The 15,763-nt window shown below is 38.5% G+C and overlaps 1 protein-coding gene across 3 annotated transcripts in view; it reads right to left on the bottom strand.

The window, feature by feature from the left end:
- Positions 1–3,830: 3,830 nt before the first annotated feature.
- Positions 3,831–15,763, bottom strand: part of igf2bp2a (insulin-like growth factor 2 mRNA binding protein 2a) — a 47,408-nt gene continuing 35,475 nt past the window's right edge. For all 3 annotated transcript variants that reach the window (XM_034886559.1, XM_034886560.1, XM_034886561.1), the window contains 9 exons: positions 14,463–14,585; positions 12,375–12,510; positions 9,724–9,861; positions 9,141–9,209; positions 8,424–8,546; positions 7,830–7,904; positions 7,542–7,673; positions 7,273–7,386; positions 3,831–5,027 (listed from right to left, as the gene is read on the bottom strand). In XM_034886559.1, coding sequence (XP_034742450.1) covers positions 4,929–5,027; positions 7,273–7,386; positions 7,542–7,673; positions 7,830–7,904; positions 8,424–8,546; positions 9,141–9,209; positions 9,724–9,861; positions 12,375–12,510; positions 14,463–14,585 — 1,009 coding nt within the window. In that variant the 3' untranslated portion in view covers positions 3,831–4,928. The remainder of the gene's footprint in view (positions 5,028–7,272; positions 7,387–7,541; positions 7,674–7,829; positions 7,905–8,423; positions 8,547–9,140; positions 9,210–9,723; positions 9,862–12,374; positions 12,511–14,462; positions 14,586–15,763) is intronic.

The following is a 15,763-nucleotide window of genomic DNA, read 5'->3' as shown; positions in this document are numbered from 1 at the left end:
GTATTGGACAGTTTTTACTTTTTTTAAACTTTGGACTCAGTTTTTCAAATTGTGCAATTTGGTCCACCGTCTTTTTCAGCACCAATTGACTTACATCATGTTTTTTGTGACTAAATATCGTGATATCTAATCAGCGAGATTCTTATCTGAAAAGGAAGGTGCAGCTAACTGAGGCAGTGTGAGGTCTCTGTTAAATCAAGACTTAATATTACTTCCTTTGCTGCCTCTTTTCATGGTCTGTGTGTCAAGGGTCCAACGCTGCACAAAGTGTTATTTTAAAACGCTTTCTTCATGTGGGTTAAGATGTTAAATGTTCCGTCAGCTTTCTGTTTCTTCAAAGAGGTAAACATGTAATGTACAGTTGTGGTGTATCAGATTACAATCAATGTGAAACCTTTTTTTTAGGTGAAAAAAAAATTGTTAAAAAAAATAAGCTTTTTTGTTGTTGTCAAATATTTTTTATTGCTCAGATCCAGGTTGCTCAGCAATACAGTTCACTCACAACTCAAAACAACAGCATGGCTGTTACCAGAAAGGCATGGATCCACGAGATGGATTAAAACTAGATCATATGTCTGTGCAGTGCACAATCACAATAAGTTTGAGATGTTTGGGACCTTTTGGCCCATGGGAAATGTAGGACTTGAGGGTTGTGACCTACTGGGGAAACAAAAGGAATCTCCTTAATGGTGAAATGCAGTTAAGAAATGGATCCATGTAAAACCACTACTGAAAGTCTAGTGCAATATGAAGTGTACATACTGGATCGCTTACAACAGTTTCATGCAATGCTTTGTATTTTCCCATTTAACAACAAGACATGACAAAAACACTGCTGTGGTTCTGCATACATCCACCCAGACTTGAGTAAATCCTTCCTCAGCTAATCTATAATTTTTGGATGGTTTTAAATGCCCTACTTTTCTGTTCATTTGCAAAGGCAGAAAGTTAGTTGCCATTCTGATTCCCAAATCTGTTCAAACTCTGAGCTAGGATATTTTTTTCAACCGTAATTTAACAACTAGTATTATTTGTAGTGATCTAACAGGAATGAATATTAACGCAAAGAATTGCAGCTACTGCTCCAAACTACATTATTAAATCAGTGTAAATGACAAGAACACCAGATCAACCGAAAAAAGCCTAAACTATCCAACCAACATGTGATATGACTAACAACACAGTACACCCTCAGTGATGTGTAATTGTGGTTTTCTGGTACTTAATATTAATGTCTAGCAACACCCCACAAAACCTAGAAACACCAATCCTTGGAAATAATAAAAAAAAGGTTACTATCATCTTGACAAGTTTCACTTCAGATTGTGGTCGGTTTACAGATGTCCCAACAACCAGGACGCTGTGCTGACAACACCACAGTGATACCGAACCAGCTGGAAGGAAACCTGCACTTACTGTGTAAAGAGTTAAACACACAAGAGAGACAGAGGTCTTTAGAGTCTTCTGCAACGTAAAAAAAAAGTGTCAACTTCAAAACTGCTCTAAAAAGCTACTCCTAACAGGTCAAACAAACCATGAGTGACAAACTACAACTTCCAGTGCTACCATGAAAAGCCATTTTTTTCTCCACGACATGCTCCACGACAGACCACCACAGAAGTCACGCGCTGGAGTAGAAGCACCATACTGCGTTTGTGTAAGTGGGTAAGGTCCGGGTATTTGAATCAGGTCTGGTGAGCTCTGTCATCATCAGTATGAGGTACTATACCAGCTGTGGGGAGGCTTGCTGAAACAACCTCAGGCATTGAGTGAGTTTGATAGACCTTTTATGTTATATTTGAATAATATATATATACCCTCTAAAAATTAAAAATCCGCTCTCAACAGTTAAAAGAACTCCAAAGACAAACTATACTTTCACTATATCATTCATTTATTTAATTCTTTTGCCCTACATTGGTTTTAGTAACTAAAGTCAGCCTTGGATTCTGAGAGGTAATTCTGAAATGTACAGCACAAAACAAAACAAAAACTCTGTAGATTGATGAGAAAATCATTTAGAGGTCCGTTTTGAGGGAAGCTGTGACGCTCTAAACTTCTCCCATAATCTCTCACAACGCAGGTGCAGACTGATAAGTGTTCTAGAGAGACAGAAAACAATGCATTTACGTGTGACTCTATTGTACATGTTTACAGATATACAGTTATCTTGTCGTACACAGTGACACTTCAACGACTAGAGTTGTACTACATTCTACACAGAAGACTAGGGTTTTTACACCATGTTCAAGAGTCCCGTCAGTGTATTTTTGCAGCTTTGTGTTTTCTTCAAATCAACCCCAGAGTATGCTGTTATCAAATAGAGCTGGTAAGATTGAATTGGGTTGTTAAAAAAAAATCACACGTGAATAAACTTCATTGTTTTTTTTTTAAAAGTCTAAAAAACCTGGAGGTACAGTTGGTTAGTTTCTGTTTCTATCAACTGATTTGTAACTTTTTTTCATTTTTTGACGGTGTAATCAGTACACAACATCCACATTCAGAACCACTTCTGGCAAGTATGTACCCCTTAGATCCTGCTCTTCATTCCTTTCTAGCAAAAATGTACTTGGAAATCCTTTTGACGTGTATCATTAAGAGGTTGTATGGCATCCAGGCAGACAGTCCAACAGAGTTGACTACAGTTTACAAAGTTTCACTAGTCGGCTGGACCTGAAGAGTTTAGAGATTACTATAGATCTTTTGTCTTGTTCTTTTTTTTTCCATTAAAAAAGAAAATTAAAAATGCTCAAAATGATCAGTTAACAAGGCATACAAAATGTGGAAAAAGGGAAATGAAAGATTGGACTGAGGTACCCTGAAGCCTGAGGTAGATCACAATACTGACATGCGCACTGTTCACATCCTGACCAAAGTTAACTCGGTGGTTCACTTAACTGTTCTCCAAATTTTTCAGGTTTTTATTTATATTATTATTCATAGTCTAGTATTCAAGAAAATAAACACTTCCCTTCAAAATAATATGGCAGTGTCCCACTGAGGAAAAAAGGAAAAGGACTTTGTTTTCTTTTTGTTTCTTATCAATAGCTCTCATCACAAAATAGGAAAAAAATAGATTTATAAATATTACTCTCTCTTTATATATATATATATATATATACACACACACATGCGCACACGCACACAGAGGAAGCTGTGCGTATTGGCAATAACCTTGCGTCTGGAAGATGAAGCTGATGGTTGATGTCTGAAAGTTGACAAATAAGGCAACAAGCTCCCATGGTCTCCAAAGTAAAGCACAAAGGGACACCAGGACCTGCGTGTCCAGCACACCCACAGAGCATTCGGCCAGCATGCCAAAGTAAAAATAAAACAAATGAAAAGTTAAAAGAAAAGAGCGAGAGTGGCAATGAAATCTATGCCTCTGGCCTGGCTTGCTTCTGGACACAGCAGGGGTGATGATTCTAAAAATCCTGCATTGTACATTCACAGCTGTCATGCCATTTTAGAAAGCTCCCTGACAAGAGAGGGTTAAAGCCAAACGCGGCTGCGGTCACGTTTGCAGTTGTGTGTGTACCACAGGTCATACAGTGTCTCCCCATAAACCCCCTTACCCCAACCCCCCTCCACCCTCTAACCCTAAAACTTGTACTCACTGCCACTCCACACACCATGAGTCTGCACCCTCCCACCCCACCCTCCCTTAAACTCACATCCCCTTTCTGACCCTTGAGATGTCCTGATAAGGCCAAGCGTGTGGCGGTGCACATTCAAAATGACTGGTCACCTGTTAACAAGCAAAGGTTCACCAATTTGTTTGCTCTGATCGCCAAGAATGTCTGTTGAGACATATACCTGTAGATTCTGTCTTATATCAGGACAAAAAGCATGGATGTAGATATAGTCTACAGTACAGTATGGGAGAGTGATACCAGTTTACTGGTGTACATTCCTCTGATGCATTTAATCTCTGTTGAGTGAAAGCGGCAGTCAGTTCAATGTTATCAAATGGGGGAAAAAGTATTTCTTGACTAACAAATATTTTTATCCTATTTAAAAAAACACATGCCAGATGAGAGAAAGTGATGAGAAAGTGAAGCAAAAAATAAGCGCAAAAAAGAAGTGAAGCATTAAATGAATGTTGAGAGACATTTCAAAGGGACGTTATCTTTTGCATTGGCACACACACAGGCTTGTTACAAAGACTCAGAACCATTCACCATATTTACTTATAGGGGGTTTTCTTTTTGATTTCAGTGGCCTATAATGTGAACAAATAAGGGAAACTTTTGTGGCTGTTACAGCCCAATCAATCTCTGGAACACTCAAACATTAAAAGCTACACCACACTGTAGCCTACTGTCATTTCAATAGAAAAATAACAGTGCATACTGTCAGTGTGTATCTATATACTTTTCTACTCTGTGTTAATACTGCTAATGATATTTAATCTTGCAATCTGAAAATCTTAAACTCTTGAGAGAGAAGGTGTTCATTGTCACTCACTCTCGTTTAACCCAAAATATCAATCACAATGCCTCGTTTACACTTGTGTTAAAACAGTTGCTTTATCAGTTTGTTAGGCCTATGTTAATCCAACTAAAGAGATAACGTTATGCAGGGCAACATACTAATTCCTGTTAACTTTTTTAACTGTAAAGACAACAGTTCCCAAATTCTCTGACATTTCCACCTTTCTCGTAGATTTTTTTTGGTCTTTTTTGTTATATTATATCAGTATGGTTTCTACCACTCTATCTGCTCTCACAGGGCTGGCAGTGCACACAATGCCCTCAGCCTTTGGCTCTCACTTGTTTCCCCCCTCGTGAAGTTCTTTGGTTTTGATCCCGGTGCTGCTGGTCTGCCCTGCATGTCCCCCTTGGCCTTGGCCTTTTGTCTGGGTAGGTCTCTGTCCATTTGGGAGGGCTACATTCATTGGCTGGAGCCTGCTGGAGCCACCCCGCTGGTCACTTGGAGTAGTGCGGTGACACAGCAGCGCCCTGCTGGTGTTTCTGTTCCTGCTGTTTGACCTGCTGAATAATCTCCCGGATCTTCCTCTGTGCAGTCTGTGGGAGAGACATCACATGCAGGACGGGGTGTTAATTGATAAGTTACAATGTGTGCATGTGAAAATAGGGGACCAATGTAAAAGGAAGGACCAGCACAATGTTGAAAAATGTGAAAGAAAATCCCATTAAAATCCTCTTATGTAAATCGATTTAGTTAAACCCTACATGTAAAATGTATCTAAAACAATATTTTAATAAAAGCAAATATTCAGAAACACCCTGGATGTCCAAAGAATTCAAAATGCCTTTAAAAAAGAACAGCATTTAAAGGAATTTCATAAAATACGAACGCAAAAATCAGAGTTAAAATAAAAGAACTATAGAAACTAATTGACTAGCATAATTAGGGTTAGTAAAAGGTTTATTATAATAAATTACTACAGAATAACATAGATAACCTTAAAGGTACATGGAATACAATAATCACCATTATAACAAAAGGACTTAACAAATTTAACTATCTGGAAAACTTCAATGATAATGAGAAAATGTGGACAAATATGAATGAAGTGGTTGACAGATTGCTAATCTGGCCAAAAATATGAAAGGACAAATTACTCTGCGATGGACCATGTGAAAAATAACCCATATTCATTGTTTTTTGGGAACAGTAGAAGGCAGGGAAATTAAAGAGATTGTAAATAAATGCAATAAGAAAACTTCTAAAGATTTGTCTCCAGTAAATATTTTCTGTTTTTTGCAGATGACACAAATATTTTTGGTTGTAGGGATAACTTGCAGCAGAGACTGGATATGGTTAGTAATGAAAGGAATAAATTGAAACTCTGGTTTGATTCAAATAAGTTATCTTTAAGCTTGGACAAAACTAAATTCAAGATGTTTGGAAATCAAACTATTAATACAGATGTTAAATTAGGAATTGATAATGAAACAATTGACAGAGTTTATGAAAATAATTATTCTAGGTGTTGTACATAAACTCTGCTGGAAGCCACATATATGTGCATGTAGATGGCCAGGAGTATTGGTATATTGAGCAAAACTACATACATCTTGAACCAAAATACTATACATACTCTGTACTGCACACTCATGTTACCATTTATGTTATATTGTGTGGAAGCTTGGGGAAATACCTTCAAAAGCAACTTGCAAAGGATTTGCGCTTTGCAAAAAACGAGCAGATAGAATAATAAATCACACATATATCATCTAAAAATAGAAGCATGTGTGTTTCAGTTTGTGGGGTGACCTTATGAAATGGACCGAACAATGACATCAAACAAAGCCGTAATATCATTCAGTTAAATAATAGATTAAAGAAATCATTATTGTTTTTGTTGTATTGTTGTTAGTTATTGTTAATTGTAAAACCTGAATATATATATATAATTTTGGTAATTTCTGTTTGGTTACGTTTTATTTTTTGGTTTTAAAATTTGGTTTTGTCTTGCAACATTATTGATTGTTTGAGATAAATAAAAAAAAATGAAATGAAATGAAGAAACCCTGTTAATGTGCAGATAACTGTCAAGTTTCTATTACAAGTATTAAGAGGGGTGGATGAATTGTATGTTTTTTTCCTGCAATTATCCGCCCGTCAATTGTATTAATATATCTATGTGAATGATGTAAAACGAATAAAAGTAAAAGTAGAAGGGCACTTGGAGAGCGCAGGCCTCTACCAAGGTACACCCTATATCGCAATGTTAACTTTCGGGCGTTCACGTGAAATGTATTATTTTTTATTCTATCACTACATGAACACAGCCCAAATCCCCTGTCTCTCAATGTTATTGAAAGTGAATATTATTTCTGTATCTGCCCCATGACTCAGCAAACAAAACAAATAATGAGCTCTCAATGAATTTAAAGTGTCATCCAACTATTAATTCCAACTGGTGCACACAAAGTTACAGTGACAACTGGAATTAAAACTGGGCAGACCAAAGTATGCAGATTTAGCACATAATGTTATATGATATTACAGACAGTTGAGGAACAACATGTTTCACATGTTTTGTGGTTACACCGCACATAGCTGCTAAAATAAGAATTGTTGTGAAATGTTCAAGCTAAACTCATATTCTTGAGCATCATCCGTATTGAAGAGCATTTGCATTCCTGTGTGTTGTAGATTACATCATCCGGGTGCCTTTTGCACTTTATTTGTAAATGGAGCCATTCTTTTAGTACATATATTTGAGACCAGCAAACTAATTAAGCCAAATGACTGACAAACCGTGTTACTTTGCAGGGCCTTAAACCTTGTTCTGCATACCTGGCTGGCAAAGAAATGCCCGGTGATTTTCACAAAGACCTCATCTTTCTCATCTGGAGTTTGGTCCCTCGGTACGATGACCTCAGCACTCGTAAGGTTCTGCAGCTCATTTACCTAGAAAAAAAGAGTCTTGCCTTGAATTTCAACTCTAACCCCACTTACAAAACATAACACTGTAATGAAACCAAGCAAACCAGGTGCTATGCGATGCTTATGTGCAACTGTTTTTTTCATACCCATAAATCAGTTAAGTTCAGGCATCAACTCACCGTCTTGCCGCCTTTACCGATAACCCTGCCAGCTGCAGTTGAGGGAACCTTGATGTGCGTCTCCAGTTTGACCTCCTCCTTCGCTGAGAAGAAGTTCTCCTCTTTCAGCTTTCCAAATATCCGACCTTGGGCCTGGAATACAGAGGAGGGAATGAGGCAAGGAGAGACTGGGGAAAATGGGGGACACACAATGATTCACGGCTGTTTACTTTAATATAGGACAAATTAAATAATAACTTAAAGTAACAATTTTATCCTCACAAAATTAAGCAGTCATTGTGTTTTTACCTTAAACTGGGCCTCTGGTGTTCCAGTAATGATAACCATCCTCTCAGTAACATCTGGGGTGTCAGCTGGGGCAATCTGACACACACACACACACACACACACACACACACACACACACACACACACACACACACACACACACACACACACACACACAAACACACAAACACAAACACAGGTTTTGAAGATAAATAAGGACAATATGTGTCCAAAAGCTGGTCATCTTGCTCTGAATTCACTGAATCATCTGAAAAATCTAAAAATTGCTACAAATAAATAGTTTAAGATTACGTTATGAGAATTCATTGACCATCTGTCTCACCACTCCAGATGGAGCTTGAGGGGATTTCTGAAATGCTAAGCTCAATAGTCATCTCCTTGTTTTGACCATAATTAACTAACACCCTCAGCTGTGGTCCATGACATGCTGCTGACTCAGCCAGCACTGACTGTCTACTTGTTAACTTCACCTTAAAGCTTATTGTGAAGCTTCAAAGAATGTGATGCACATTGCTCAGAGACGGTTTGACCACCTCTTTCCCCTCCCTACTCTCCTATTTGAAGTCAGTGCTCTATTGATGCTGACAAACCCACCTTGATGGAAGCTCCAGCAAAGTGGGCGAGTTGTTTGATGTGCTGGCCCTTCTTGCCGATCAAGGCCCCGACTGCCTGAGTTGGAATAAAGAGGTAGACAACCTCCTGTTCTGGAGCCTGTTGCTGAAAAAAGAGACAACAATATATTTTAAACATGGTATATTAACAACGATGACACTACATGCATAAAGCTAAATTGAGCTCTCTTTTTGTGGGTTTTCTCTTTGGGAAAACATCCCGCTCTGGTTAAGTCTGAACGAAATATTTCCTATTAGGGCCGATAGTTGTCCTATGTTTTTGTTTTTCTCAGCATGGTAACACTCACGTACTCGAGGTTTATAGAGTGAATTCTTTATGAGCCACAGGACAACTGTGGCTCATAAAGGGCAAAAAAGTCTCCTTCCAGAAATATTTGTGGTGTTCTGGTGACTGGGTAACGGTACACCGGAACGCCAGATTCACTGTTCAACATAGTGAAAGGTTGTCGTGGTCTCTTATTTATGTCTCCCCGTCCATTAGCCCTATTTATCTTTATACTGTGACAGTCCCTCCCATGTATAGCATAAGACAGGCAGCTTAGAAAACGGCCACATCCTAAACTTGAGGTTTTTCATAAGCAAAAACAAAATATTTTTCTAGCTTTAACAATAAATTAGTGGTCAAGGTCTCCGATCACCAAGGCAACATTGACCGTAGTGCAGATTTCAGGGAACATACTGAGTGCTGGTGAGTGACGGCACTTGCTGGAGGAACCCCGTACAGGCCACTGAGATGTGAAGAGTGACTCTGAAAGTGAAGTGACAAGCAGACCGATCAGATGGCACACACACACACACACACACACACACACACACACACACACACACACACACACACACACACACACACACACACTTACAGACTCATGCACATACTCAACTCAAACTCTTATTAGGAGGAATTTCAGGGCATAAACTCACAGTGAATCACACAAACTTTCTTGACTACTAAGCACGCAAATACATTCTCGCACACTGCCTCACACCACTTTGGCTTGACCTCGTCAGGCAATGAGTGGAGACTTTGTTTTACAGACGAACTGACTCATCTCTGGAGAAGATGGGGGAATTCTGGCTGTTTAAAACTGTGTACAACATCATGAAGGAAGACCTGAGTCAACATTGTGTTGTTTCTTTGTTTTGTTAATCAAAAAAAGTGCTTTAGCGGTGGGTAAAACCAACAGCGGTAAAGAAACATTTTTTAAATCTTTTTTCACCCCCTTTTACGGCTGTGTACATAGGTTAAAAAAGAGCATACTCACTAAGAATGGGTTGTATCCTGCTGGTGCCGCAGGGGGCACTGAACCACATGGTCCTGCAGCAGGGGGCAGCACCGGCAGACCAGAGGAGAAGATTCCCAGAGCGTTAAGGTTCAAGCCTGGGATCAGGTTGGCCTGTTGCTGTGCAGAAGAAGACAAAGAGAGGAGGACAATACCTTAGGATTTAATTAAGGATAATTATTTATGTGTTTTAGACCAATTTTCACAGAAAAGCATTCTAATATGCTGAGGGGCAAACCAGTTTAAACAGGTATCCAAGAGTTGTGTTTCCTGCGGCAAGAGGATGCTGATTTTACACAGAGGAACATCAGGATTTGGCCACAGTGAGATCAATGTGTGGCTGATTTGTTGACTTGCAGTTTACAGTAAGAAAAAAATATTTCTACACACAGCATAGACAATCTACTGCTAATAAAAGCTAAAAGAAAATACAAATGACAAATTAGTGAATTGATTAAAAATTGTTTAAGATAAAAACACTGAATTTGTGCTGCAAAAGTTATGTTGTGCTGAGACAAGTAGACAGGAATAGTCCTGATAATTGAATAATCTTTTAAGCCATTCATCAAGCAAAAATAGCAAACATTCTCTGATTCCAGTTTCTTAGATATAAGCATTTGCTGATTTTGTTTGTTTTCTGTCATACAAAATTCAATAGATTTGATATTTTAAATGTTGTTCGGAAAAAACAATTAATTTGAAGATGTGAACTTGCACTCACTCATATGAAATTATTAAAGGTGCCCCGCCACACAAAACCTTGTCTGCTTGCATTTTTTAAAATATGTTTGGTCCATATGTGTTTGTGTTATGTTGTGAATGTCAAAATGAATTGCTACCTCCTGTGTCAGCTCTAGCCACTGAAAAAAAATAGGCGGAGAAATCAGGCCAATTACAAGAGCTGGTTTGACATCATATTGCCTACTATTCAGGAGCTCGCCCAGTTGTACTGGGTAAAGGATACTGATAGCCAGGCTCTTATTGGCTAGCTGTTAGCCAATTAGAGTCAAGCAGCTTAGCTCGTAGAATATTAATGAGAACTGGCACAAATCAAGCTGTGTTTTCTTGCAGGCTTTCTATACCATGCTAGAATGTCTTGAAACAAGGTAACCAAGGCATTTTTTCCACAATAACTGTGACAGAGTCCATGAAAGAACTTCAGACATTACCACAAAGTAATGAAATACGTTTGGCAGGGCACCTTTAACCAACTGATTGAGGAAATATTCAGCAGATTAATTAATGATGAAAAAATAGGAAATAATAATAGTAAGTTGTTTGTTGTGTGAAATGTTCCTTTACTACTGCTAACTCCATTATATAAACCCATCCATCACAATAAAGTGTTGCTTCTACTCATGTTTTGCTTTAATTTTCAGTGAAAACTGTAATTGTATTTTACGTAATTTCTACGTTTCATTCTATTTATACGTTTTCTAATTTATTTATTTTCTAGTCCTTCCCTTTCGTGGATTTGCTATTTGTCAGGCCACCATTGTAAATAAAAAACCTGTTTTTAATGACTTACCTGTAAAAATGAAGGTGAAGAAAACAAACAAACTTGTATCTCCAAATTTGGTGATTTTGAATATTTCAGATAAAATGAAGAATTAGGTGTTTCTTTAAAATAGGTGGAGACAATTAAACCATTTAAAGACCAACAGGACCATCTGAGAAATGCTAAAAACAAGGTTGTCTGCTGTTGTCCTGGCATGACAAAAATATTTCTCCTTCAAAGTCAAGTCAGCTGTTCTGTTTTGTGGCCCATGAAGAGACACATGGCCTTCTTTTACTTCCTTGTTCCAAGAAAGCTTTGTGTAATATCCACAGAGTCACGCTAGATGGCCCTCACCGCTTACTGTGGAGGCGACGCTCAGCTTGACAGGTGCTGGATCTGCTCTCACCAGCCAGTACAATTTAACCGCATGCGGCGTGATACTTCTTGATGGCTTTTTCTAAGCCAATATCGGCAGCTCATGTGAAAGATAGGCTACTGGGATATTATTCTATATGACTGCTGTTCATCATAAAGACCATCAACACAGTAAATATACTCCATCAGTAATCATCTCTATATAATAAGGAGTATGCAGCGTGTGGTATCATTGCTAACTCTCTTCCAATGAGGTTGACCTCTCTGGCCGGCTACAGCACTGATGATGTCATCGGGGCAATGTGAAAGAGGAGCTGGGTGAGAGAGCGGCCTATGGATGCTGGGAAACGGAGTGTGTTACAGCAGGAACACAGACACACACAGCGGGGAAGTGACTGTGAGTCAGAGGAGCGTGGAACAGGCACGCACACACACACACACACACACACACACACACACACACACCCACACAGACACACACACATACTTAGACATGCGTAAACACTCACTGATGAGCTATTCAGCGATTGTTTACTGTGATCCATTTACCAAGCAGACAGAAAACGGGTGATACTAATGCTGGTGATAACATTTACTGAAAGGGGAGGTGATATCACACTGCTATATATCATCCCTCCCTCTCCGTTGTTCACCTGTCAGTATTTGTGAGTCAACCTGAGATCTCTTACACACCCAAACACACACACGGACATTGAACATTCGAGAGGCCTGCAGATGGTAACTTTTAAGCTTGGCTTACGTTTATAGCAGCAATGTCATTCTCGTAGGCTTCCCTCAATTTCTTCATGATCTCCACCTCGGCTTTACAACACGCCTCCAAGCTGCCCTTCACAGTGATGGTCCTCTCAGGGTTGTAAATGGTTAAGTCTTGTAACCTGCAAGGGAGATATACACACACACACCCATAAATAAGTATGTGCAAGTTTTGCAACCACAAATGGAGAGAACAAAAACACTCACTTTCTGCTCACTATTTTGTTATAAGGTGGACATGACTAAGCTGATTTTAATTGCATTCCTATCTATCTAACTTCTAACTTAAAGGAACACACCGACTTATTGGGACTTTAACTTGTTCACCGTATCCCCCAGAGTTCGACAAGTCGATAAATACCCTTCTCATCTCTGTGCATGCTGTAACTCTGTCTGATGCCCCCAGCATTAGCTTAGCTTAGCAAAGATCCTACAGGTAACTGGTTCCAACTAGCTACTGCTCCCAATTAGTGACAAAATAAGGCCAACATGTTGTCATTTAGATGTTGTGATTTGTATAGTTAACGGAGATGAGAAGGGTATGTATCAAGGGGGGATATATAAGTTGACGTGTTCCTTTAAGTGTTGTTGAAGGATTAGTCATCACCATCAAAAACTGAAATTGCAATTTCTTGCTCTGCTAACAACCAATTTAGTGCTGCATTTTCATAAAGTTGGAGGACACAGAAGAAAACACAGATTAAAAAAAAGGAACGATGTAAACTGAAGCTAGTGTAAGTTCCCTAGTGTGGGATGAGCTCCAAAAACACTGGTTTCAATATGCCTCATTTAAACCACATCGTCATCAGAGCATTCAGAATTTTTTGAGCATTACAAGTCGTAATTAACTTGGATGTTCACGGGACCACAATTTACAGGTTGAAAATTTGTACTGTAATTACGGTCATCCGATATAAATTGAACGCAGCGCTGGATCCTTTCTACCCGGGTAACACCTACATCTTTTGAACTCCATGCCCCTAGTTTGCAATGCAGACTTGTAGTCTCCTGTCCCAAACTAAACTTGAAGACATCCTCAGGGTTGTTTTCTTTTCAAACTCGACAAAGATCCTCCTGAGACACAAAATATAACATACAACTCACTCACAACTCTTTGTCCATCTCAAGGTCAGGATGTGAACATATCAGCAGAATGACATGTGTGTCTACAGACAAAATGGATCTATCCTTGCTTATTCATATGAGAGGAAAAACTGTAGTGCAGAAGGATTAGTGTTAAACAATGCAAAAAGATACATAGCTTCATCTCATAATTTTGTGCAAAACCAGCTCAATCGGTGTTAAATTAAACCACAGTTAAGAATACGTTTGAGTAAAAACTCCTTTGCCTTAAAAGTTGTCTCACTTTTTTACAAAACACTGACATAACCATCAATATTGAATGTACCGTTTTCCTCCTTTCAAAAGGATCCTTTTCTTCTCTCTTTGTCTCTCTCGTCATCTCTGTCTCTTTCTCAAGGCTTATTATGTCCTCAGAGTTCACAGAGACAGAGCAATTCATTAGCCTTGAATGAACCAACGTTGGTGAGCATGCCCCGCTAAATGGGGTGAAATCACCGCCTCTTTAATATCATGTTATGGAGTAAAGATGCGGTAAGCAAGGCGTCACATTTGTTCCCTAACAACTCAGTTAAGTGAAACTGCATGATGAAAGGCCAAACTATTATTAAATAAATTAAATGATTGAGCACAGCTGTAGAAAGGTGTATATATGAATACATATATATATTTATATATATATATATATATATATATATATATATATATATATATATATATATATATATATATATATATATATATATATATATATATATATAGATATCGATATAGATCTATATATCTAGATATATACAGTCAAAATGGCTGCTGTTCCACAATGCCACAAGCATTCACATCAGTGTGTGTGTGTGTGTGTGTGTGTGTGTGTGTGTGTTTGTGTGTGTGTGTGTGTGTGTGTGTGTGTGTTCTTGAAAAAGCTAGTATGGCTAGTAGCATCTCTGCAAAGCGCCTTGGGTGTGTGTGAAAGAGGAAGGCAGGAGAAGCGACTTACGAGGAGATGGTTATCTTGGTCCCTGTCTCCTCCTCAATCTTCTTCAGGTTGCGGCCCTCCTTCCCAATCAGCCGGCCTACCAGGCTGTTGTGGGCAAGGATCTTCAGAGGGATATCCTCTGTCCTACACACACAAAGACACACACTCAGGTTAAGCAAGATATTAGAAGATAAGCTCCGCTGGGTGTCACTGATGTGGTGTGAGGAATTTCATGGTGCAATGGCGATGAACAGAAAAGTTGACAGCTGCCCAGTCGGGGTAAGCACTTGGCACAAAGTTAGGACATGAGCCTTTTATTTAGTGAGGTTTGTGCCATGGTGGCTTCTACTGATTTTCACAGAAAAATACCCAGATTTTTACAAGAAAGAAGATCAGTTTAAAATTAACTGGTAAATTGCTAAATACTCATAATTTCCAGAAAAAAAATGTCATTTAGCAGTAATTACTGTATATATATTATGTAGTGACAGTGTTCAATTGTCTTCCAATTTATTGATTGCAGAAGTTTAAAATGTGTCTAGAGGCAAGTTTGCAATTAGAAAACTTACAAAAATTACGTTTCTCATTGTTGCTTGCCAAATTCAAAATTAAGGACATGCAATAACAAACAAAGGTTCGGCCCTATATCAAATGTTATGTCTTGTTTATTAGGTGTTTCTTTATTGTCACACTTGAAAACTGGTTTTCTTCCTCTTGCTATTAAGGTTGGGAGATTTAAAATGATCGAGGAGCAAAACAGAATGTTTAAGCTGTGTAATTTAAGTGGAAAGTGATTTTTATTTTTATTTTGTGCTGTACAAATTATGATGACTATTTCACTAATATTTGTTCTGATTTCTCCAATGTTATATAATTTTTTTTTCAGTGATATATGACTTGTTTTGTAGAGAATGAAGGCCTGATGATGATGATTTAATTGTGAAATGATAATGACAAATTAAAAATGTCATTGGGATAAATGGAGCCCTTTTTCAAATCAATTTTTCTGGAATGTACAGTATGTAGGTTTGTATGTAGGTATGTACTGTGTGTACTGTAGGTATGTATATAGGTATATGTGGATTGAAATGGTAATAAGATATTGGGACAAGGAAAGGATAATTTCTGTGTGATCGTGTGATCTATAATTCGGTTCAGTGCCACATTTGTGAGGTCAAAGTGTGAAAGAAGGTTGTGGAGGGGTGTGGTTGAGGTTTCTTTTTTGGCTGGGTCACAGACTAGGTGGTATGTGTGTGTGTGTGTGTGTGTGTGTGTGTGTGTGTGTGTGTGTGTGTGTGTGTGTGTGTGTGTGTGTGTGGGGG

Source organism: Etheostoma cragini, chromosome 11 (genome assembly GCF_013103735.1).
Source record: "Etheostoma cragini isolate CJK2018 chromosome 11, CSU_Ecrag_1.0, whole genome shotgun sequence".
NCBI lineage: Eukaryota > Metazoa > Chordata > Actinopteri > Perciformes > Percidae > Etheostoma > Etheostoma cragini.
This window is presented reverse-complemented; position numbering and strand designations above follow the sequence as displayed.